The sequence below is a fragment of the Ornithodoros turicata genome, chromosome 7 (genome assembly GCF_037126465.1).
Source record: "Ornithodoros turicata isolate Travis chromosome 7, ASM3712646v1, whole genome shotgun sequence".
Lineage (NCBI taxonomy): Eukaryota > Metazoa > Arthropoda > Arachnida > Ixodida > Argasidae > Ornithodoros > Ornithodoros turicata.
In genome coordinates, this window is record NC_088207.1 from 31,918,274 (window position 1) to 31,943,782 (window position 25,509).

Here is a 25,509-nt window from a genome sequence, read left to right on the forward strand (position 1 = left end):
GTTGAAAACGGGAGGCGTACGCCTTTTTGTGACAATTATGAACAGCATAAGTGTCACAGAAAAGGCGTACGCCTCCCGTTTTCAACAAATCAGGGCAGATAAGGATATCATTTGAGATGATGGTTGGCTAGGAACGTGCTGTGCGGTGAAGTTCATTTTTAAGAGTGTAAAACGGAACCATTAATGTGATGATAAGAAATAGGGGTGGGCCAACCGAATCCTAGAATCCTAGTCAGGGATCCGAGATTCGGGAATCCGAATCCCAGTGCCCAAAACAGTTGATCGAATCTTTCGAATTCGCTTGTTTGTTTCTTTTTTCAGGTTGGTTCCTCCGGAGTCCGCCGAAGCCCTGATTGGCCGGCGCGCCCCGGTGCGTGCCAAAACCACAGCGTACACAAGTTTAAAAGTAACACGTGTTGTCCAGTCCGTTTCGTGTTCCTTCGGTGTTTTGTCCTTCCCCAGGCGCAAGGGAATGTTGCCGCTCTCACTCTCCTGATGTGTTCAACAAGTTACAAATTTAAAAGTAATACGGTTTTGGTTTTGGTTGTTTCTTAGTTTTATGGAAAGAATAGAGATTCAAGAGTCTCTGCGTGTATTTCCTGTAGTCGACGAAGAACATGTTAAATAAGTTACACTTATTAAGAAGTATATGGGTATCGTTTCCCCTGAAAGTGAACTATTATTTAATTTGTTTTTCATTAAAGTGAGATATTAAATTGTGCTTCAAAACCATTTTCAGTACAAGTGGTTTTCCCCAGGCTTTTCAAACTCTGTTTTCAGAAAGGATTCGAAAGATTCGAGATTCGTAAGATTCGTGGATTCGCAGAACCTTCCTTGGATTCGGATTTGGATTTGGATTCGGAAAATCCTCGATTCCTCCCATAAGAGAACAGTTCCGCGGTCAACGCTCCTAAGTGAAATATGGAAGTGGCGTTGGTCCCGTCCAGTGCCCCAGTTGAACGGCTGTTCGGCATTGGTAGGGATGCTTTTGAATAAAGCGGGTTACATTAACAGAGACAAACTTCGGGTAGTAGCTGTCGTTTAAGTGTAACCTGCACAAGTATAGTAGAGTACATTGCACTATAGTGAAGAATTTAGAATAAAACTCGTTGGGGGAGTCGTTTTCGCCACTTTGGAAAGTTACTGTAAAGCAGCAACGGCTTGCCATGTAACTTAACTAGATACACTTTTTGGAGAGTATACTGTACTTGAAACGTAGCTACTTTATTGCGTACTAACTGAGACCCTGTTAGATTTTCCAGTAACTTTTCCCCAAGACTGGTTTCAAGCGAATATATTATTTCGAGCCGTACTCTCTATTAGTTCCGCCGGCGCCGTTCCGTCTCGTTCCGCTGCCGTCTCCAGGTTTGAAGCGCACCGCCGCGGATGTTGAGTAACGGCTTTGAAGGCCGTATGACTCACACGCAACGAAAGCTACACTTGAAGGTCGGCTGCACGCGCCGATTCACCGGCCATTCCAACGCGCGGCGCACGGGACTATGCGCACCACTGGTATCATACTTTGTACTGTGTATACGCCAGGGGCCTCAAACTCAAATCAAGTCGTGGGCCGCATTGACCTCGGACAATGTCATGGATGACCACACAGCAAAGAAATGGCGATAATTACCATAAAATACAATGATACACTATAAAATAAAAAAAATACATATATGTAAATAAACAATAACAGGCGCGGTGTAGTTATAGTAGAGCCGGGACACTGTGCAGAATTCATTGCTGAAAAACTCCACTTCGCACACCAAGCCGCCTTTCAAACCGGGTGCTCAAAAAAAGGGTGAAACAGATACGTGTCCTTCGCGAATGATAACGTTCAGGACTCTGGACCACTGAAAATATCTTCTATTTACACGCTCTGTCGTTACCTTTGCCTACAGTGCCATGTTGGAAAAAGATATGATTTGCTACTTTAATATGACTTCTAAGTATTTGAATACAAAAGCCTTAATACACACTGTTCGGTCTCTACTTTCTTAGTGTACGTGTCACTATTTGACGTAGTGTGACAATTAAGACGAGGACGTCGACGACGATGATGATGATAATGATGATGTGGTGGTGGGAGAAGAAAATGGAGGTGTGAGCCCGCTCACCGCGGGACAAGCTACTCAAGTTCTAGTAGAGAGGGGAAAAAGAAAAGAAAACTTCGAAGAAGACGAGAGCTCGGCTATGCTCTTAACGAAGGTGATGAGTGAGCGGTGTGCACCCTGACGATGAATCGCAGGCTATTCGCCCAACACTTTTCACGACGTCAAAGGGTCGGCTATCAAGACGGTCCAGGGATCTCTCAAGTTGCAAACGTGCAGTGTGAAACCGCGCACATTCGAGAAGAATTAAGACGATCTCATCTTAATCCTCACATTAGTTACGGTGGCAGTTTACCAAAGTGCACGTGAAGACTATACGTTGCTGTGTACGTACCTCGGTGAGGTTCATGAGCCACAAGTGCTCACAGACGTATATTCTGCTAAATAGAGAGGAGCAGCAGTACGCCGGCCAAGGCATAAAACAATGCCTAAAAAATTGTTTTATCCCTAATTCTTCACTAAATGTTTATGAGGGTAGCTTCGTTCTCTTTGGCGGTGAAGGGCACAAAGGCTGAGGACGATGTCATTCGAAGTGATAGTTGGACTACAGGTGAAGTAACGGCCGTTTCGGTAACGGACTGATAGCTCTGTCAGACGGACACATATACGGCCCTTAAAGTTACGGCATTAAGGAATGGCCGTAAGTTACATACGGCCCTAAGCTCTGGGGAGCTGCCAGACGGTATCCGTCTGGGCATTTTGTCGATGATGTCCACGTCGATAAACGACTCTGTGAACGTTGAATGTAATGTAGCGAAACCACGCTTTTTCTTACTGTTACGCAGTTACGTCAACTGTCTAAAAAAAAAAAAAACAAGGCGTACGCCACGCCCTTTCCACAGGTCAGGATTGATAAGGGTGTCATTCTGCGCAATGGTTGGCCTTCAACGTGTACGTGAAGTTCTGTATTCAGAATACATGATGTGATTTCCCGATCAGCTGTGTAAATCTTTCGTGACGGAAACCACACTGCGCGCGAACTTGCGGGACACCTGTCTCCTCTCGCGCCTTGACTGCATACAAAAGCCATTGGTTTGGTGGTTCCACCTGGCCTTTCAGCGTTGGATGGTGTCGAAGACGGCGTCATGAGCCGTCACGGTGTATCGCTTTCCAAGCGATACGTGCGGGTATTTCTCGTTTCAGCGTGTTTTGTGTTCGCTAGTGCCTCCATCTTTAACTGCGACCACGTGCGAGAGCACTCTCCCCAACGCAAGACGATTGGCAAAAACAGTGAGTGGTGGTGGGCGTGGGGTGGGGTGGGGGAGGTGCTATTTCCGAGCGGTCTTCTGAGTGTGCGTCTATAATACTCTAGCCACACGGCAAACTTAATCCATTAAACGGAATGGCAGTAACTTCACCTCCTAACCAACCATAATCTCGAATAACATCGTTCTATCCCCTGATTTGTTGAAAACAGGAGGCGTACGCCTTTTTTGTGACAATTAAGCGGGACATATTTGTAACAGAAAAGGCGTACGCCTCTTGTTTTCAACAAATCAGGGGATAGAACGATGTTATTCGAGATTATGGTTGGTTAGGAGGTGAAGTTACTGCCATTCCGTTTAATGCATTAAGCTACACTCTTAAATATGAGTTTCACCACATAGCACGCTCCTAGCCAACCATCATCTCGAATGACATCATTATCTGCCCTTGGTTGGTTGGTTGGTTGGTTGGTTGGTTGGTTGGTTGGTCGGTTTTAAGAAAAAATAAAATGGAGATTTTGACTTCACTAGTTATCTGCCCTGATTTGTTGAAAACGGGAGGCAGAGCCTATTTTTGTATTCATCATGCACGTGCATAATGGCTCAAAATAGGCTCCGCCTCCCGTTTTCAACGAATCAGGGGCGAGAACGTTGTCATTTGGGATGTAATGATGATTGGCTAGGAGTGTGCTACGTGGTGAAACTCATTTTTAAGAGCGTAGGGTATAAATTCAGCGAAAGAAGAAAAGTGCGCATAAAATTGATTTGAGAGATAAGTGAGAGTTCCTGAAATGTCAGTCTTTACGATACACTCTTAGAAATGAACTTCACCGCATAGCACGCTCCTAGCCAACCATAATCTCGGATGATATCGTTATCTTCCCTGACTTGGTGAAAACGGGAGGCGTACGCCTTTTTTGTGACAATTATGAACAGCATAAGTGTCACAAAATAGGCTCCGCCCCACGTTTTCAAGAAATCACGGACGAGAACGTTGTCATTCGGAATGATGGTTGGCTACACTCTTAAAAATGAACTTCACCACATAGCACGCTCCTAGCCAACCATCACGCCGAATGACAACGTTCTCGCCCCCGATTTGTTGAAAACGGGAGGAGGAGCCTATTTTGTGCCTTGCATAATGGCACAAAATAGGCTCCTCCTCCCGTTTTCAACAAATCTGGGGCGAGAACGTTGTCATTCGGGATGAAGGTTAGCTAGGAGCGTGCTATGTGGTGAAGTTCATTTCAAAGAGTGTAGGAGCGTGAAACTCATTTTTAAGAGTATTTACGCAAAATGTTGTCACAACATATATGTTTATTTGACAGCGCTGTGGTGACGCGCTCCTAAAGATCGTAGTCTACGTTATATCGAAAGTATAAATAATGTACCTTGAAAAAGGAATAAAACACGGATGTAGCTAGACGATGTTTTGTGTTCCGTAGCGGTCTATGTATGGACTTGTGATGTTGCACATTTAATTCCCCATTTTGGTGACACATTTCAGTGTGTGCAATATGGCAACGTTATGTAAATGTTTCGGAAGATCATTTCTGACTTCTGGTCGAGCCCGTCAATGACCATGTACCTGTTCGCTTATTAACCCCAACAATTACATTTGGCATCAAACCAATCTCCAGGACATTAGTTTTTATATTACACTCAATTTCACTAGTCCAAACATTAGACACAACAATGTAGAACATTTGAAAGCAGTTTGAAAGCAGCATATCTTGTTATAACTTGATAAAACGTTTTCTCAATTAACGTAATCCTTACAATTTTTAAGTATGTCATTAAGTGCTACTTAAGGCCTGACTGGCCTGTCACATGTGAGAAACAACTCGCGTCACAATCTTATGTCTCTGTTTTACGACCCTATAAAATACTTAAGAAGTCGTGAATAAAAACGATGAGCGAGGAATGACTCATCATGAAGCATTGTGGAACACTAATGCGAACACTGAATATGTGAGTAGTATAGAGGGTGGTACAGTTTCTGCAGGGAGCAAATGGTGCCAATGACGCGACGGTGTGGCGAATGTGGCGACGGTGTGGCGGTATGCAGGTCTTGCACCAACGTTGAATGTCGACATTCATACTCGGCCATACATAACGGGATGCAATGAGACGTTGCATGGCACGTATTCCGGGATGGCACAAGTTATGCAGCAAGCAGAATACGGCGGGTCGGTAAGCCGTTGGCACGAAAGGACGAGGTGTACCGGTGGAAACGTCGCATATGAGGGGTACGCTAGCTCCGGGTGGGATGAGCTCGTGGAGCACAAGGGAGGACTTGGTGGTGGTGATGCGGTGGAGCTCGTTGTCAGCGCGTTGTGCAGCGGCGAGATCGACGTGGTCGAGATTGGTGACATTCAATGAGCATGACGCAAAAAGCTCGCTGAGAGTCGGATGAGACAAAGCGTGAGCAACCGCGTTCTGGGCTCCCGAGATGTATTGAAGGTCCGTGGTGAACTCGCTGATAAAACTGAGGTGGCACAATTCACGGAGAGAGTGGTTCTGCGAAGCAGCATGAATGGCGTGGGTGAGGGGTTTGTGATCTGTGAAGACCGTGAAAGGGCGACCTTCAATATAGTGACAGAAATGGCGGATGGCATGGTAGATGGCAAGTAATTCACGTCCAAAAGTGCTGTAACGTGTTTCGGGAGGCGTCAGCTTGCGGGAAAAGATGCGGGAAGAAGCGGGAAGAAGCTATAGGATGAGTGAGGTGCGTTGCTTATGTGATGGCTTTCTTGATGTCGGTAAAGGCAGCTGTGGTGTCAGGCGTCCAAGACAGAGGATGTGGGTTTGATTGTGGACCGGCCAGGATGTTGTGCAATGGCACCAACGTCTCCGCACAATGAGGGATAAATCGCCTGTAGAAATTTACGAGGCCGAAAAATTCCTGCAACTTTCTGTGAGAAACAGGCTGGGGGAAAGTCTTGAATGGCTAGGGCTTTGGAAGGGAGATGCGTGATGTCATTGCCATCAATGCTGTGTCCAAGGAACTCCAACCTGGTAATGCCAAACTCGCACTTCGCGGCGTTGACAACGATGCCAAGTTCACGTAGTCATTGAAAGAGTTGGCGTAAGTGGTCCTCATGTTCCTCAGGTGTTCGGCTCGCTACCAAGATGTCGTCGATGTACGCGAAACAGAAGTCGAGACCACCGAAGACAGAGCCAATGATGTGGTGAAAGGTCTGCGCAGCATTCCTGAGGCCGAACGGCATACGGGTGTGTAGAGGACGGTGGTATTCCTCTACATGAGTCCCGACCGATGGTGATGGTATGCCACGGAGAGGCGGTGACGGTGGCCTATCTCCATGGCCACGGCGGTGGAACTGAGGCAGGTGCTCCAGGCGCATGGCTATCTTCGTCGTTGTCCACGGCCCGCTACAGTGCTCCCCCCTCAGACGCAGAGCAGAGTGATAAGAAAGATCGAAGAATCACGTCTATACCGGAGGGAGAGAGCAAGAGTGACCATGGATGACGCGCACTGCTGGACATGTCCACGGGCGGCACAGCACACGTTGCAGGCAGAGGTTGATGAGGCCGACATGAGGTTTGCCAGCGATGAACGTTGACGTCGTCGAAGTCGTGATCTGGCGTTGGAGTCGTGGCCTGGGGTGCCGCAACCGGCATGGGCGCGAGAGCTTGTAGGTTCCCAGGAAGTGAGGCTGCGTGGCCGTGAGGACTGCCGAGACGCCGGCTGATGCGTGCCGTGGCGTCGGCTGCCGCGACTGCCGAAACCGGCAGGCGAGCACGTTGCTCAGGTGTCGCGGCCGGCAGCGAGTGCGAGTTGAGATGCAGAAATGAAGAAGAGGGTGGTGAGTGTGCCGGGGCGTGGCCAGCAAAGAAATGAAGAAGAGGGTGGTGAAAGGCCTAATTGCGCAGGACATGATGTTCTTCGTTCGGGTCACCAAATGTAGAGGACGGTGGTATTCCTCTACATGAATACCGGCCGACGGTGATGGTATGCCACGGAGAGGCGATGACGGTGGCCTATCTCCATGGCCGTGCCGGTGGAACTGAGGCAGGTGCTCCAGGCGGTGGCCATCTTCGTCGTTGTCCACGGCCCACTACAGGTGAATTCGAAGAGGCCGAAAGGTGTGATGATGGCTGTCTTGGGAATGCTGGCTGGGTCGAGCGGAATCTGATGATACGCTTTAACCAAATCGACTTTGGAGAAATAGGTAGCTCCGTGGAGATCCCCTGTAAAGTCGTGGATGTGGGGAATGGGGTAGCGGTCAGGAACCACACCTGCAGCCACAACAGCATATACGCTCTTAAAAATGGAGGGTGGTAATGGCAGGATCGGCTCGCCGTTGTTGGCCACACAGAAGTGGGTGGTGTCACAACTATAGAAAAAAGAAAAAGACTGATGGAAGATGAAGGGTGGAGATGCGTAGAGGGTGTGTGAGTTCTTCGGGGAGTGCTAACTGTTGGAGGGGTCGTTGAGCAAGACCTGCCTCGTGCAGAAAGAGAACAAGATTTCTTGCTTTATCGGAATATTCAGCAAGAACCACCGGGGTAGAGGATGCCGCTAGCATGCCAGACCTTCACCGCATGGCAAGTTCCTAGCCAACCACCGTCCCGAGTGGCATCGTTCTTCCTCTTGATTTGCTGCAAACGATGGGCGTACGCCATTTTTATGGCATTATGTAGTTCATAACTATCACAAAAATGACGTACGCCCCTATTTTCATCAAATCATGGGACAGCACGTTGTCATTCGGGATGATGGTTGGCTACGAGCACGCTATATGATGAAGCTCTGTTTTTAGAGTGTAAGGGCCAGTGATTTATCCAAAACCCCGAACTCCCCCTCCCCCAGTTTTTGACAATACCCCCTAATTTTTTTTGTGTGTGTACCACTACTACAATGTAACTGTACCCCCAATTTTTTGCAACCATCTGCCCCTGAGCTTGCGGTTCTGGATAAACTACTGGTAAGAGATACAGTCACAGAGGTATAGCTTAGTGGACTCCGGGCAGGGAGGCATTTTACAAGCTTTGTTAATGTAAATATTTTACGTTTTGCTTCAATAGCGTGCAAACATATGCTCTAAGTGCGTCGTCCTTGGCGAGTGTTTTTGTAACATGAACAGTGAACAAGCACGACACCACGTTGTGTCTTGGACGCATATGCCCATATAAGCCAATCACACGTGTCTTTACATTTGTGTGCGGATTTGACCCTGTAGAACCTCATTTGTCCCAAAAGTATATTGCTTGCATATCAGAAAGGTTTATGCAGGGGCTCTAGTTTTCTTCCCAACTGATTACGAACAATACATGGACGTGTCCAGTTTTAGCTGCTCAAGCCCGCAGACTAAGACCTGGAAGCAATAGGCTATAGAAGTATGTCAGCCTGCAGCCCCTCAGCTTTTCCCTTTCCCCTCGTGCACATAGAATAGTCTCATTGGATCGCGTTCAAATAAGGTGCCACAACAACTGCAGGTGAGGACCAGGTTGCTTCATCTTTTTCACCATACACTCTAAAAACAGAACTTCACCGCATAGCACGCTGTGCGCCAACCACTGCCAAGAATGATAGGATTATCGCTTCTGATTCGAAGAGAGAAGTGGACGTACGCCTCTTTGTGGCAATTTGGATATATGAAAATTGCCACAAAAAGGCATACAGCCCCCTCTCTCTTCGAATCAGAAGCGATAATCCTATCATTTTTGGCAGTGGTTGGCGCACAGCGTGCTATGTGGTGAAGTTCTGTTTTACGTGAGGCCGACAACGGCAAGCCCTTTCACCATCACCACCACCACCATCTGTTTTTAGAGTGTATTGATGTGGCCAGTTTGCAACCAGGGAAAGGTAACGGAATCTTTTTCGTTTCCGTTACCACCTCCGTTACTGGCCCTGATTTGTTTCTGTTTCCACCATTGTTGCTTTTGTTTCCGTTACGTTTCCCTTTCGGTTTTCGGTACCACCCCGCCTCCAGCTTTTTGTTTTCCTTCTTTCTTTTCTGTCCTTTTTTTTAAAGACCATTGAGACCGTGACAAAACTTAATCCCTCTACATTCTGAAGTCTATTTTGAGGACTCCAGGGATACATGCATACAAGAGACAACGTTTATGAGAGACATGCATACAAGAGACAACAGCTAATGTGAACATGGTTTCCAGGAATGTTACTCTCGCTTGCAACTTCCAGGTCACCATAAGCGTAAAGAACTATGCTTCTTCTATTTACTGTATACTACTGACTTATATGCTCCAGTTTGAAGGTTCATTTTAGTTTTAGTTCTTCAGTTAATTTTAGTTTGCTTCATTGAGGTTTATTTCATAAATTTATCTACATGATATGGTGAAGAATTGCAATAATTCGGGTGCTGCGGTATACCCGAATTATTACCGTAAATTATTGTCGTTTCCGTTGCTGTTTCAGGTATTCTAACTGTGCGATGTCCGTTTCCGTTTCTGTTACCGTTACCCAGAGCCGTAGCGAGGCAAATTTGCGCCCAGGGTAGAGTAAATCTGAAGCGCCCCCTCCCCCTCACCCACTGCTGTCAGAAGCCCTGTAAACTAAGAAATGAAAGCGCTTATTTGCACTGCCGAGATCGTAAATTCAAAATTTTCTTCGTTCCCGCTTTATCCTGTCCAACCAACCTGCCACAGCCTGCCGTTCGGCACCTCTCTCGCGAGGGCGCTCGGGGTGGCTGTCGCTCTCGCACCCCCATCGCTATGGCTCTGCCGTTACACACGTGGTCGTGGTCATATACGTCAGAACACGCGAATAGTTCCAACGGTGGCCGGCGTCCACCGCTGTGACGCCTCAGTCGCTGCAATGTTTACATAACACGCGGAGGTGTATTAATTTTTTAACGGCAGCTTAGCATTTTAAGCCTGACCTGTTCCAGCTGGTGGGCAGAGCATTCACGCAGAAAATTTCTCAGGAGGACGGAGTTGAGGAGCGCATTAGAGTCCTACGCGCTTTTTTCATGCAATATATGTTGGGGTGTCATACATCTAATTATTTTCCTTTCCTTCTTTTATTTCTTTTCAGTCCATCGAAGCAATGTAATTAAAGAGTTTGGAAAATGCTCGAGGCTCAGTACCAGCGTCTGGGGAGCAAGACGTAACAGAACGGTGAGTATACTGGCATGAAGGGGTCGATAATAGTTAATATATATATATAGTTAATATTCCTATATCCTGAATAGTGATAGAATAGCATAAACGCAGGCGAGCCGGAGGACGAAATCTCTGCTGAAGGAAGCTTGAGCGCGGGCTACAATGAAGAAAGGAAGGACACAGAAGGGCTCTTCTCTGTTGGTACCTCCTTCTTCGTGGCCCACGCTCAAGCTTCGTTCATCATGGATCTTCACTGCATGTATCTGACAGTCAAATAATGTAATTGTGCTTTTTTTTACATCATGCAGAGCGTCTCTAGAAAAATAACCCCAAATTCCTTAAATTCGGATTTTTGAAAACTGTAAGAGAGTCTATTTGAAGAGTTTCCAGCTAAGTTTAGATATTTAAAACATGTTCAACATTTCTCAAATGTGTATGAAAGGCACAGAATAACTTTCTTCTAACGGACACTGATTTGCTTTCCAGGTCATTATGCATGATTGGAAGGTAGCACTGAATAACTGCAGAAGCGACCTCGGCCTTACAGAAGGTTTTCACACTCAGGAAAAGATCTGCAATGACCCAGAGGTCTACTACGAGGTACACTGCCTTATAAGTCACTTTTCTTGCTGTTTAAGATGACAGCCACACGCGAAGTGCATGGCAAAATGCGGCATACTTTCGTGTTTGAGATATCCTTTGCTTATATACGAGGATCATGGACGTTTTGGTACACATTGCATAGTCTTAGCCATTCAGTGACAGCAGCTTGAGTCTGCAAGCTTCAGCACTCTCTTTGTGACACAATGTTGTTGCACCACTGCGCCTCATCCACAACTTATGAAAACTGTGGGACGGTTTCATCTCATCCTCAATCCGCGTCCACGCACAGAAAAATAACCGTCCGAGAAAGGCCTTTGGCTTGTCCGTGTTTTTCAACTTTAAAAGGATTTTCAAAAGCAGGACGCCAGGAAATCCTTAGTTCTTTGAAGATAAAAAAGTTCAGAGAAACGTTCTTGCACTCGAAAAACTGTATTTTTATGTGTGCAGATGACATGACGTGATCGGCGTGGACAGACGCGTAGTATACTTTCTTCACTGGTCTGGCCTTGGAAATTCCCAGACTGTGTCGTTTGTGATTGCCTTGAATTGATCCGATTGAATTGTGATTCGATGCTGCTCTGTTCAGATTGTGAGTGTAGGAATTCGCATGTTATGTATCCTATTTATCACATACATTCGCCATTTAATTCGCCTTACTTTTCCTTTAAAATGCAGATTATTGCGTGCATGCGGAAGAAGGAACCTGACAGTCTCGTGAGTACAATGTTGGTCCTGTTGATGACATAGTTTGAATCCTTTTCAAACCCGATATCACTTTATATAAGTATGTGCCTTATATCACCTCCATTCCATGGCTGCAGTGACCTGTTTTTCTAGACCCCCCCCCCCCCCCGTTTACGAGTTGCTGCTTCGTCTCGCTACCTCGCCCAATTGGCGTGTTGCAAAAGAAAATAGTGCCTTATCAATGGTTCACAGATTCGTATGCTGCTCATAGCCACAGTTCATCATGGCGCTAACACGGAATAAGAAAATCACCTGATATAAGTATGTGCCTTATATTACCCCCATTCAACGGTTGCATTCAATGGCCTGGAGACTGGGAGGTACCCGGGTTGGAATCCTGGTGCTGAGATTTTCCTGGGTTTTCGTCAGATGCTGTCAGACATATGTTGGCACAGTTCCCTTAGAAGTCGGCCCAGGACGCGCATTCCCCCAGAGCGTTAGTCGTGATGTTGCCCACCTCTGTGAGGCCGACAACGGCGAGCTCTTTCATCAGCACCACCACCACCGCTGCTTCGTCTTGCCCTACCGCGCCCAATTCCTCTCTTGCTAATATCGGCCTCGGTCAAAGCAAGTGGTGCCTTATCAATGGTTCACAGATTCGTATTTCGCTGACACTGTATAGAAGTCGGCCCAGGACGCACATTCCCCAGGTCGTCAGTCGTGTCGTTGCTCACCTCTGTGAGGCAGACAAACGGCGAGTCTTTTCACCACCACCGCCATGGGGTGACGCTGCCCCAAGTGGCGTGTGAGTGAGGCCAACAATCGTCCCCACTACCCACGTCTATACGGGGTGTCCGTGCTATCTAGGGACGTAATTTTATAAAGCATCGAAGTGTTTTTGTTCACAATAAATGGCAATATATTCACGGTCAAGCGGTCCACCTTTTGGTCGCATTAGCAGCCTCCTGGGGCGCAGTCTTAATTAACCTTGACTGGTCAACTTTTTAATCAGGAAGAAAGTTCGGCACAATGATTGCTCCTGTTCGTTTTGGAGCGCTGATGGTGTTGTGGTTTTCAGAAAAAGGATAGAGCCATTACAGTACGAGCAAATCACCCTGGAAATACTGAGGTCATTTGTGTCGCTCCGCCGAAAGCACCCTTTCTCCCTTGCCCTTAAATGCGAGATATCAACAGCAGTACCTCTTGTTCTCCCTCGCGTTTAAAGTAGCACAGAAGTCATTTTAACACCCAGTTTTCTTCCTAAAAAACTGTTAAGTAGGCCAGTGAGTTATCTGCGAAATTAATTAGTGTGCAGACCCTCAGAAGCAATCGTTACTCTCTGTAATTGAACGTAGTTGCCCCGTTGCTCTGAAGCACAGACCTCCATAGTGATAGTAGAAAGGCACTCACGCCCACATACAAACATTACGCATGTTCTACCAGCGTTTTGAAAAGGGTTCGCCTCAAGTCAGTTCTGCCCCTGCAAGGCTCATATAGGCCGCTCGATCTAGTGCACTACAAAAATACTGATAAACAAAAATTAACGACACCATCGACCTCATTACAAATGTCTTTTATATAGACGTGGACATTTATTTTTGCCTTGTACGATTAAGGTAGCACAGAAGTCATTTTTAACACCCAGTTTTCTTCCTATAAAACTGTTAAGTAGGCCAGTAAGATGCACCATGCGAAGTAATTTACACCACGGAGTCGTAATTATCGCAGAAATTGAATTTAAAATACGCCGCAAAAACCGACCGTGCGCAACGGTGGTGAAGAGCAGTACCAGCCTGTGATCTGCCTGGAACCTCGCGCTGACGCTATAAGGGGAACGCTCGCTGATTGGCCTAGAGAAATGTTGTCTGCTACTCGGCTGTTCGGGGTTCTGATAAAGCCTTTCTCCTTGCTCGGTAGTGCTTCGGCCGCTCCTTCTATCCCCAATTCTCCGGGAGAACTGGCAAAACAGGTTTACGGCGGCAAAGGGACAAGGCGCTGACCCTCACTGACCGGCGAACCAGAACGAGTTCTCCTTATTGACTCTTTTCATCTGACGTCACTGTCGCAGACGGCATAGCCTTTCCCCCTGCTTGTGGCAGCCATACTTTTGTGCATGGCGCGTGCACGCTACCAGCATTAACTGTGGTGCGAGCACGTGCGAGCACAAAAGTATGGTGGACGGAATGAGGTCAGTGAAAAGGGTCTATACCGTCATCGGTGACGTGGCATCATACCTCCTCATCCTCGTTATAGCTGGAATGGCGAGTTAAGGGTGAACGCGCGGAGCTATGTTTATGTGAGTTTTTTTTCTGGGAAACAAATTGCACACATCAAAACCTTTCGCGCTACTCGGTATAATGACACACACACTTTCATCAGATGTCTTAATCTGATTTTTATTTTTTTTGAATGCCCTCAGTATTCCTTTAAAGGCGAGAGAGAGAAGCTCCAGAATGCGGGGGTCATGAATGCGTGTTATACAGGCTTACATTACTTTTTGCTTTGATCCCATTTCCAGAGACATAAGAACGCCACCGAGAAGGCCAAAATAGAGTCACTCATGGTAATTCCATTCCATTTTTATTTTGATAACTCTTGCTAAAAATGTACGCCTTGGACCTCGATTTATTTCGGATCCTTTCCTTTTCGCTTTTCAGAGATGCTACAAGAAAGCTTACCAGAAGTACAAAGAAATCATTATGAAGTAACGCCCAAGGGGGCTTTTCGTCTCAATTATCCTTGTCTCAGCATCAAATGGCAGGTTGTGTAATAAACGGAGCAGCTTTCTTCTAGTTCCCATAACAATGAATGAACATCCCCTCGTACGTATCACAGTGGTCCACACCAGGTAACAGAAAGCCACACTAAGCATACGTCAAAGCGCGTGGATGCGGAACAAATCGACCTTCACACAATAGACAGCTCGTCATAAGTCGACAAGTGTCTGAACCAGTATAATCTACGCGTATTAATACACTGTAAAATATCTGTTTAATAAAGAGCAAACTCAAAGAAGAGGTGTTTACATATAGTTCAATCTTTCTGAACCATGTCTAGGTCAATACTGTTTTTTACGACTTTATACTTCGGCCTCACATTGAATTACCCTATGTAGTTCTGCACACATTATTAGCTTATAGAATGTGTGAAAATTTTATATAGCTAAATGTGATTTAGTAGCCCCCTTGTTATATATCAAATGGATTGGGTGGATCAGCACACGCAGGCAGATCCAGCTGAGCAAGCTGTGGAAAGCGCTTAGACAATGCATCCCATCCAAGTTGCGGCAACTCAAGTGCGCTTGTGCTGTTGGCAGTGTCTGGAAAGTCTGCACTGGTGAGTCCGAGCTCCTCCAGTGACAGCAGGCTGTCTTCTACACATACATCTTTCGATAAGGCTTCACCTTGGTGGTGGACTTCCTTTCGCGATTTGTTTTTGCCCACGACGGTTCGTAGAGCATCATCAATAGACCTGCGCGAGGGCGCAGCTATCTTCGGGAAGCGCACTACAAATACATCATCGTCCAACGGGAGCCATGGGGTTGAACCGGTCGCGCCATTCACGTTATTAGACTCCACGGCGCACGGCACGTACGTCACCGTCCTCGATATCTCTTGGGCTCCGATGCGTACAGTCTTCGATGTCCTTCGCTGCGGGTCTTCCTGCTGACCACTTTTGCTCGTCTGCATGTTGGGGTTGGAGTGGCTGCGTCTCATCATCTTGACTACTGGCCCGAAACGTGGACACGATGAGGACACGAGGGGAGCAACAGTAACATAGGGATCCTGGCTACGTTGTCGTGTTTCGATAACAGGATCGTCGGTCGCCATCGGCTTTGTATATTTAAGCAGGAAGTCCGGGTCTGCTCCGGGTAATTTGGTACCAGAACCTGGATAGCTGAACCGGCGAATCTCTACATTCTGACAAAGGTCTTTCTTGGGCGTCGTTTCTGTTTTAATTGGTCGTACGCGAGGATTTTTGTTTGCATGGTCCCTTCCTTTATATCCTTCATTGGCGTCAAACGGGAATTGAACTTTGGGCTGCGCTGCGCCGCCTCGTGGATCTTGCTCGCTCCGGGATTCACTAAGAAGCGATGTCGTGTCCCGCTGCTGAACACCATGTTTCAGCAGAGGGATGGCCAATATGATGCTGGTGGAGGAGGTTCCAGATTCGTCCCTGTGGTAATAGGAAAATAAGTTTCATGAACACCATGGCTCAATTCTGTGTGGATACGCTAGATCTATCGAAGGTCGGGTACATATGCGATGTTTCGTTACTGCTAAAGAGTATGAATGAAATCCGTCTGCAAAGTCAGACGTTCACACCTCACGTGCTGCTCTCTGATTATTTCCCAAGAAGCCAGGGCCAGAAATATGACTATGGCGATGGCAATGAGCGCTGGAAATGCGAACATGCAGATAATCTTCCACGTTGCTTCTCCTGAATAAGACAGGAAATGTCAGGAGCATCCAAATACTACCAAGTGCACACAAAAGCATTCGAAATCTACCCAAATAAATGGGAAATGGGGAAAAGGGGATATCCCATGGTATTTTCCCCAAACGATGTCAGTGTACATGTGCTATTCGTCCTGATATGGGATGAAGTAAAAGCTGCGACGGACTGATACTAAATGTGTGTCCTATTTTGTTCGATAAGTTTGCGCCACTCTGCCAGTCGTTTCGCAGGCAATATCTCCAGCGTAGCCTTCTTGCTAGCCTTTTCTTGCATCGTACAGTTCCACAAAGAGTGCGAAGAAGCCACCCGGCAGGAAGTTCCGGCATACAGGGCATCCCGAAAATACAGGGCGTCCCGGCAGGGGACCCCGTTCCTTTTGTATTACGCTTTATTTACTATTTCAAACACCTTGAAGCGTTGAGAGAATCGCTAGTGGAGAGTGTAGAACCGGGAAAGCCCAGCGGAAATGTGGAAAACTTATCTCATAGGAACGGATGGCAAGCAGAATAGAAAATATCATGTTGCTTCTTAATGACCTGGTCCCGAAAGTGAAGTGCAAATACGTCATTTACAATTTTTCTGTTAGGATATAGCGGAAACATAGTATACCTGTATAGACACAAGCATTGTCTCTTTCGCTGTAATAAATCCTGCAGGTGCATCTTCCATCCTTGCAGACTGTGAACGGATCAGAGCAACTATCGGTGGTAGTGCAGTTACTGTGAAGAGGACGAGCTGCCAAGAAAGTAAGCCCAAGTAAAGGAAAAGTAAGTAAGTAAAGTAAAGCAAAAAATAAATTGAAAAGTAAAGTAAAGTAAACAAGAAAGTAAGCTCAACCTGAAGGCTTGTGATGATGACCTATATAGGAGAATATCCCACCTGCATACGCTACGCCCCGCCCTACCTGCCCACGCTACGCGTACTGTCAGAGATATTGCTCTTTTCGAAAAAAGAAGAAACCAAAATTTGGTTTTACCCACATTTAGAATTTACTCGAAGCAATAGTTCCCAGTTGTAGCGATAAAGCCCGCATACCTGGCATACACTTGAACCCGAGCTTGACCGTGATGTTTGCTGGGCATATGCAGAAACCACCTTCGCACTGGAGGTACTGGTTGGTGAAGCCGCACTGCTCCACTCTCTCGCACGGGCTTAGCAGGTTGCCAACTGAAAGAGGAGGAAACATAAACATATGGAGAGAAGGACGTGGAGATAAAAGGCGTGAGCTACGTCGCGATGGTGAATTTGATTTTCCTGAAGAAATCACGTGTGGTGTGCGCAGTCGGAGCTCAAGATATGTTTCAAGTTATATTTCGAATAAGAAAATACTGAGTAATCCCATTAAATAATGAGACGGTGTGGGCAGGTTGGTCCAACATATTTGGTAAAAACTTTAAAACCCCCAGTGCTGTCTTCGTGTCGTTTCGGCACGGCTCGGTCGCACGGCAACACTGCATGTTACAGATCTACATTTTGGGTGCAACGTTACGGTAGCGTACTGTACTCTCTGTATTCACTCATCGTATATGCACCCTGTTACATCCTGCTTAGGGACGGCAGCTAACGTTCACCAACCTCACAAGACCAACAAACAAAAGCAACTTTGTAATCGCAATTGTGCCATCTAACATTACATAGCGATGCATGCTCAGTGTTGGCTCAGGCACGTTTGACCAATCGGCGCCTTCCCGCAGTCAGACTCTTTTTCTCTTTTGGGAGACTTTCTCCTTTGGGAGCAAGCAGTTTGACTCGCCATAGCACCATCTTCAACACAATTGTGTTTAGAATGTCAGTACTGAATGAACGCAATAGCTGCGAGAAGGAAATACGAAATACCTCGCGCACTTGGGTTGCAGTTTTGTTTTGTTCAGTTTCGCTTTCGAATTTGTTTGGCAACGCGCCTCAATCCGCTGTGTAAATTGTAATTCCGATCTCTCCCAACGCGCATTACGTCTGGACAGTTTCGCGAACCGGTAACCGCCTGTTTTTTGTTTTTTTTCGGTTCTGGTTCTGTTCAATGCGAGAAAAAATATTTTGGTTCTGTTCAGTTCCGGTTCAGCGAAAAATACAGGTTTTTAGCGGTTTTCGGTTCGGGATCAGTTTCGGTTTCGATCCCTGGTCACAGCACTCGTGGAGTTAAATCTCCACAAAACAAGACGAGACAGCCGGGACTGCTACCGTGGCAGCCAGGATAAGGCTCACACTGGACTAAGAATCGGTGCCCGTTGTTATTTCTTTACTTCGGGCTGCACCCTTGTCAACGTGTCAGGTTTGGTGAATCCCGTTACGATTTCTTGCTTCTCACTTAAATCCCTTGCAAAAGACTTTCAGAAGAGGAACGCATTCAGGGATACCCTTTTCCTTGGCTCTTGGTAGTTAAGTTATGTGCTACCTTTATATGTATCACTTCTTCCCACTTCATACACGATCTGGAGTAAGAAGGATGGTCACCAGAACAGCTTACGCAACGCTCGATTCTGCGCAACCACTCCTCGAGGGGAACCAATCAGTTTTGTTGAACCACGTTGTGTCTTATGCACGCTGAAACTTGAGGATATGACTCACCCTTGTAACATTGAAAGGAACCTTTGTCTGGCAACAGCACCGGCATAAACTCGGGGCACGAGCAGTTGCCCAGCTGACCTTCCACATCTGCATTGCACGTGAATCCTCGTGTAATATTGGACACGCAGTCAGAATCTTCGATGCACACAGTCTCCGGGAACGGGGGGGCTCCCGCACGAAGCCCAAACCCTCTGTCTTTTATGGAGAACCAGGGAGGGGACATATGGATAATTAGCGGCAGGTAAACCTCTGGACACTGTTTACAATATGTACCTTTGGTAAACTCAGAATCAAGGCGTGCCGAGTTGTACCATCGAGAGAATTGCCCTCCCTCCTGGAATTCCTTGGCTGGTCTGCGTGACAGGATAACCACGCCATATAACACGCCTGTAGGTCTAACACTGGCTTGATTCGTAGTCAGCGAACAGCAGGAAATATTCAGGTTGAATGTAATTTTGATTCAAACTAACGGCTAATATCGCTGCATTATTGTTTCCATGTCGCAAATGTATGCACTGTTGAGACTCTCTGGAAAAGTCGCTTCAGGCCAAGATACGTATTCTCTTCATTTTTTCTTTTCTTTTCCTTTCTCTTTGTTTAGTGACAGCAGTGATTTCCTCAACTTATTGAACCTATTTCTTGCCATGCAAAGACTACGAGTTATTGTCGACAAAAAGAAAAAAAAGAAAGAAAAAGACCGCTTCCAGTGGTACATACCACTACGGATGCACGATTTGCCAGACTTCACTTCCTATTTGTAGGAAGCGTTCGGCAAAAGCAAACTATAAGCGGCACATTGAACCGAAGCCAAATGGTCGCTTTCCCACGACGATTATTCTTGGGTTGGTAACTGCAGTGCTGTAGGTACATGTCAACTCAGGGAAAACTATCTCAAATCCGAAAACTATCCTAAATCGTCAGGATTGGCTGACTTCTGAGGGATATAGCCGCCTCAAAGATGCGCCATTAAACTGCTTTTGCGATTGATGACGCTGTCCCTTCTCGTCTGTTTTAATGGAGTCTGCTTTCGTTCCCTCCTTTAATGTCTACAAAGACCAGAGGAGCTTATTGGTGTGCTACCATGAATAGCTTGCACGTATGACGTACGCCTTTCCCTCTTTCTGCTGGTGACTGCGTAGGCTACTAAGTGTACCTTTCTTTTGTTGGAACTGTCACCCCTAAAAGTCCCTTCAAGATACAAGCTTCTACTAACGACAAGATAATATACGAATGTAAGTGTACCACCATTATCGTAACCATCATGCAATATGTCACGTGGTCTGACCGTTTAGTGCATCAAATGAATTAGTTGTAGTTCACTTTCATACCGTGAGTTCTGGTCATAGACGATCGGCGACGTGAAGTGGCTTTGAAAGCCCCTGGATGGTTCCACAACCAGGTAGAAAGCGAAGCACAAGTGAGTCAATATCTTCGGTTCGTGGAACCACATTCTTCGGTTTACTAGAGTAGGAATTTAACAACCAGAAATTTCGAAGGGTTCGCTGCTCCTCAGCGGATAAAGACGCCACAGACGGAGACAAAACGTCAGTATCCCGTGCCTGCCGATTGCCGTCTGGTTGTACCCTTCGGTAAGAACGATAGTGCAATTAAAAATAAGTTCGAGAACTGCGACCAGTGCGCGTGCCTCCAATGCAAGATCTTCCTTTTCATTTCCAGATGTCTCATAGGGAACTACGCATGTATAGTATACTGGTATACATACATTTATAGCATACAGTGAACTATCCAGGCCAAGACTATCAATGTGAATGAGCTTTGTTACAGATTTCGTTATGTATAAGCGCTCCACGAAAAAGATAGGTTGAAGCAAGCTGTCAAACCGATCAGCAACGTGGTATCCTCCACCTCGAAGGCATAAAAGCCCTTTTCTTATCATGTCTTCGAAACTCTTACAGCGTAAAAACGACGATAAAACCAGAGACACGGAACAGAAAAAGACAACACGACACGTTCTCAAACACAGCAACCCATTTAATGACGTACACTTACAACGTAGTCACCCTCCGAAAGCTTGGTACTATAGGGTCAGCATTCCTTTTTGTTTTCAGTTGTCAGGTGCAATCGACGTCTGTCTGAACGACCACAAGAGAATACACGAGTATAGTACACCGAACTCGAAAGGAAGCGTCTGGCAGGAATGCTATTTCGGCGTGCATGATGGAAAGGTACCATGTCGACGAAGAGTGCAACGCCGCGGTCGACTGCGTAGCTGCAACACCGTAGCTGCAACACCGTAGCCCACTCATGCGATCAGCCCGTTTTGTTGTCAGCCAGGCTGGAAACTGATCGATTCTTCTGAGAGAAAAATTCTGAACAGGCTGGACTATCTTTGCACCGCAATTGGTGGCGTCACCCGCCATGATATGTCCGAGTAAGTTAGGGGACGGGTCTCGAAACGTCCTACTCATGCAAGCGAAGGAAGACCTGTCGGAAACGAGCACGGCTACCTTCTGGTGGTGTACTGGCCACGAGGTTGCACATGAAGAGACGAAAAATCAGTACCAACCACTGCATGATCAATAAACCGTTGGAACTAGAGCTCTAGTTGGAATGTCTGCGCGACGTTGAGGAGTCCGAGAGATCGAAAGGGGGATTCATAGTAGCCGTCTTCGCCATATTGGGTGTATGAGAGTGGGTCTAATGATAGGCTTTGATCATCTAGATTCTGAAGAACAGCGTACCTCAGTAGAGGAGCGCCGTGATGCCCTGAGTATGTGAAATGGGATACTGACAGGGCACTGTCACCTGGCAGACCTGGCAAAGGCGTCAGTCTCCCGCAGTAAGTGTGGGAACTATATGTGCGCGATGGAGGACCATACCCTTTACGATGGCCGGATACTCAGAAACAAGAACTGGTGGTGGTGCAAGATGCCGGTAACAATGTGTGAATAAAGGTATGAGTGGTCGGCATACGTGCTGCGATATCCGTAAAGGTGGCCAGAACAGAAGGCGCACAATAATAATAATTATTATTACTTTATTTTGTGCCATGGGGCCAAAAACACCCCTAGGCCCTTCCGTGGTGGTGGGTGGTGGGGTGACGTAGGGAGAAAGTGCGGTCAGCCTACTCTGGAGTGGCGGTTGGCGCACCAAGAGAAGGGAGAAGAGGGGAGAGTGAAAGAGGGAGGGGAAAGATGATGGTGGCACAAGAGAATGAGATGGGTGTGCTAATCCTCTTGCTCTGGGATTTGGGTAGTCCAAGAGAACTACCCACCACATGAAACATGCGAGCATCCCTCAGTTATAGTCTTCACTGGGATGCTCCGTGTACCACAGTAACCACCAGTATTATTGGCGAAGTTACCCCATCCTCTTGGCCTTCCGAATCGGAGTGATCGGAGTAGCAGTCCACAAACTGTCAAGGAAGGAGGTGATGTCGTCGAAGAGGTGCTCTTCATGAACGTCGACAAAGTTTGTCACACATCAAATATTTCTCAAACATTTCCAACAGCAAAGCTTACTTGAGTGTTAGACGCGTATTAATCTACGCTGAAAAACTACATCAGTCCTCTTCCAACCAAGTTTACACGTACTGTCCTTTCTCTTGGTACGAAACAATATCAAAGTAGGACATGCGTTCGTACAAGAATTATCTGTCGTTTTTGTTTGCTATAAACAGCTACAAGTTTCCCATATCGTATTTCGGCATGTAGCAAAGGGAACAGGTGAGCTGCATGCATTCCTGTGCACGGCTATTAAGTGAAAAAGACGACGTCGAAATGAAGGTAAGCCTTACTTGAGACGATGGCGTTGTCATGTTCCGTTTGATTTCGCTAGTGGCACATGCTATGAACCACAATTCAAACGTCCATTACGTTACATGTACACAATTGTCAGAGACGGAAGGACAAATGTTACGTGAGATCCCGATGATGCTTCCCCCTGTGATAGCGTAACTGTAGGCACTGCTTCCACAGGCTGATGACAGTTCAGCAGCATCAGCCACATCAAAGGAAGAGCGAAATCACGAACAGCCTGCGGAGAAAAAGAAGAAAGGACACAAGGATGTTTCTAAGGAAGGCCGTAAGAAAGGCCATAGGTCATCAAAGAAAAAATCGAAAAGTAGCAGTTCAGAAAAGAAACGGAAGGGGAGACGCTCCAAGCATAAGTCAAGTAAGTCTAAACGCGCTACGAGCAGCAAAGATAAGAGTAAAGAGTCCAAGGGGAAGGTGTCCGGCAAACCGAAGAGCAAAAGGCCGCGAAAGCAGCATAGCTCTGAAGGGCGTAAAACGTCAAGTTCTGCATCGACCCGGAAGAAGAAGAAAACGAGCGTCTTCAAGAAGATCTACCGCAAACTGACGGGTTCTAAAAAGAGGAAGGCCAAAAAGAGGAAAACGAGAAAAAAGACCAGAGACCGTACTTCATCTAAAAAGAAGGCGGAGAGCCCTCAGCGGAAGACTAAAGAAGAGGCCAAAGATAAAGCCCAGACTGAGGTGAAAGAAGAACACAAAGAAAATGTCAAAGTCGAATCTCCCAAAGAAGACGCTGGAGGTACCGCACAGGCGCTTCCTGAAGCACAAGAAGGTATAGTTGCAAAGGCAGAAGATGAAAGCGCCAAGACTATGTCTGCAAAGCCTCATGAGAAAGTAGGCGACGTGGAGGGTGCTGGTGCTGCAGCAGGTGAGACGGCGCCAAGTGCGAAACTGATGGAGCCAAGCGGAAGTGCACAAGCGAAAGACGAACCACATACGTCGGTTGAAGCTGCGACAAAACAAGACCAAACACAGGAAGGACAAAGGAAGACGGAGTCGTCAGAAAACCAGATTAAGCCCGAGCGGATACCAATTAAGGATGAGAAGAAAGGTTCTTATAAAGAGACGACGTCTTTCGAGTGTCCGGAGGTGGGTTCCACGAGATCGTCAGTCACTGTAGCGGCTCACATAGGTTTCCACAGAACTAGAATCCTGTGGTTGTGTACGGCATTTTTGGCGTAATATCTCGACATGACTAAAACATATATTCGGGTTACCTTATAGTATAGTTGAAATCAGCGAAAAAAACAAAAAAAAAAAAAAACACACACACAGCGACTGAGGTAAAGACACGTACAACTGGTCGAGACACATACAGGTCCCGACAAAAGTTAACGAACACCGGGGTGCTGTATGCCGTCATCGTTCGTGAGGGGGGAGCTTCGTTGTCGAAGCGTGTAATTGGGGAGGGGAGAGGAAGAAAACTAATGTGTAACCTAGCGTGTGTTTTTTTGTTGTTTTTTTTTTTTTTGGGGGGGGGGCATCGCCCCCTCCCCTCGCCGCTTGGATCCGCCACTGCATCGGAGTTGCAGCAAACGGAAGCAGATAGACCTAGACAGGTTACTGGGTATACCATACACCTCTCAGTAAATGTGCCCAATCCCGTTCGTCGCTAGGGTGTCGCTCTGACGAAGAAATACGTCCCAGTTGTGTTCTGCAAACAATTGTCGGGATCTATACGAATAAACCTCGGCTTTACGCCGGCTGCACACCACCGTGTTTGTAGTTCCGTTTGCTTCAAAAAATACAACCTGATGGCAGTCGAGTTCCGTAGATTCCAAGAATTCCGCTAAAAACCACAGATTTATCAACATCCGCACTTTTCCGCGGAATGAGGCGCGGAAAAGGGGTGGATGGATGGCGTATCCAGAAATTTTTTTCGGGTGGGGTTCTATGGGGGTTAGCTGGAGCGAGGTTTTTCTTCGGCTGGATTTGGACTCGGTCCCTTTGTGCCGCAGATTTTGTTGCCCTGTAGCGGATTCGTATGCTCGCTCCAGATCGACTCATGGAATTCGCCACAGACTACCATGTTCCTCACACGGGGAGAGATGTACTACCTATATAGAGAACAATATTAAGGCCTGCTTGCACTTATGTTGAGGAAATTCTCAGCGGTGTCATCAGTAGCTTTGGTAGTGCTCCGGGCACACGTTGCTGCTCGTTCGTAGAGCTCTGGCAAAGCTGCTGGGCTGCTGGCATGTGAGGAATATCCTCGTTACTTCCAGTCACGTGTGTGTCTACTGCCTACAACTATGGTACAGTGTTACGCAGTCTGTAGTGCCTCAACGCATGGTTATCGTACGTTATCCTTTTGAATATACGCATTATCATGGTGTACGACGTGTTGAATTTAGCCTTTTGATCCACAATGCGTGCACCAGTTGAGCATTTGCATATGTCTCTTACAGACACGACTGAAGCACGAAGGCCTCGTGTTGGTGGACTGGCACTCATTGCAGTGCGTGCTGCTTCCTGGGTACTGAGGATAAGGAGAGTGCGGAGCGTTATGGTTGAAACCAAGATAAACTCTTTGTGAAACGAAGACATTGCGATTTAATTATATATCTATAGAAATGTACTGTATACACCTTACTCTACAGAACACTTGTGTCACAGAAATTTACTTTGTACATTTAACAAACATATGTGACACGACCTGGGAAATAGGTCGACTATACCACCAAGACGTAAATAATGACATTTGTATATTAATCGTAGAAGTCACGTTGGTTGCTGCAGCGACCTTAACTGCTGTTACGTTGCTCCATGCGTTAATACACGAGAGACCATATAAGGTGCACAGCGTTGAAAACGATGTCGTGATAATGCTGCCGCCGTCAGCTAAGCGCTGCACGGTTACACGAGTACTCAACAGCGAGAAACCTGCAACGGGCCGACCGCAACAAGCCTCGAAGTTCCATTCGCCTTTTTCGGTCGTCTTGGGAAGGTGAAATGATGCGAGGCTTGCGTCAGGACCCCACATCGTTTCGACGTCGCACAGGCAATCACAAATTGCATCTGGAG

The 25,509-nt window shown here is 46.7% G+C and overlaps 3 protein-coding genes across 5 annotated transcripts in view; 2 read left to right on the top strand and 1 right to left on the bottom strand.

Annotated features, from left to right (window-relative positions):
• Positions 1-14,476, top strand: part of LOC135400854 (uncharacterized) — a 148,013-nt gene extending 133,537 nt beyond the window's left edge. The window contains exons 2-7 of one of the 2 annotated variants that reach the window (XM_064632798.1): positions 322-406; positions 10,335-10,417; positions 10,889-11,002; positions 11,681-11,719; positions 14,208-14,252; positions 14,347-14,476. In XM_064632798.1, coding sequence (XP_064488868.1) covers positions 322-406; positions 10,335-10,417; positions 10,889-11,002; positions 11,681-11,719; positions 14,208-14,252; positions 14,347-14,397 — 417 coding nt within the window. In that variant the 3' untranslated portion in view covers positions 14,398-14,476. Of the gene's footprint in view, positions 1-321; positions 407-3,003; positions 3,339-10,334; positions 10,418-10,888; positions 11,003-11,680; positions 11,720-14,207; positions 14,253-14,346 lie in introns of those variants that run through there. The other variant, XM_064632799.1, reaches the window with a different exon arrangement.
• Positions 14,251-20,271, bottom strand: LOC135400848 (uncharacterized). Its single transcript, XM_064632786.1, has 7 exons — positions 20,041-20,271; positions 18,986-19,065; positions 18,713-18,907; positions 17,183-17,314; positions 16,757-16,882; positions 16,015-16,129; positions 14,251-15,865 (listed from the first exon to the last, which is right to left on the bottom strand). The coding sequence occupies exons 1-7, from the start codon at positions 20,160-20,162 to the stop codon at positions 14,878-14,880; spliced, it is 1,758 nt and encodes a 585-aa protein (XP_064488856.1). The 5' UTR covers positions 20,163-20,271; the 3' UTR covers positions 14,251-14,877.
• A 2,169-nt stretch (positions 20,272-22,440) lies between these two features.
• On the top strand, positions 22,441-25,022 carry LOC135399797 (protein FAM133A-like). Of its 2 annotated transcripts, XM_064631532.1 has the most exons (3): positions 22,441-22,458; positions 22,651-23,574; positions 24,894-25,022. In XM_064631532.1, exons 1-3 carry the CDS (start codon positions 22,453-22,455, stop codon positions 24,966-24,968), a joined length of 1,005 nt encoding a protein of 334 aa, XP_064487602.1. In that variant the 5' UTR covers positions 22,441-22,452; the 3' UTR covers positions 24,969-25,022. The 2 variants fall into 2 exon arrangements, with proteins under 2 accessions (XP_064487602.1, XP_064487601.1); XM_064631531.1 differs by lacking the exon at positions 24,894-25,022 and having other exon boundaries at positions 22,651-24,319.
• Positions 25,023-25,509: the final 487 nt, after the last annotated feature.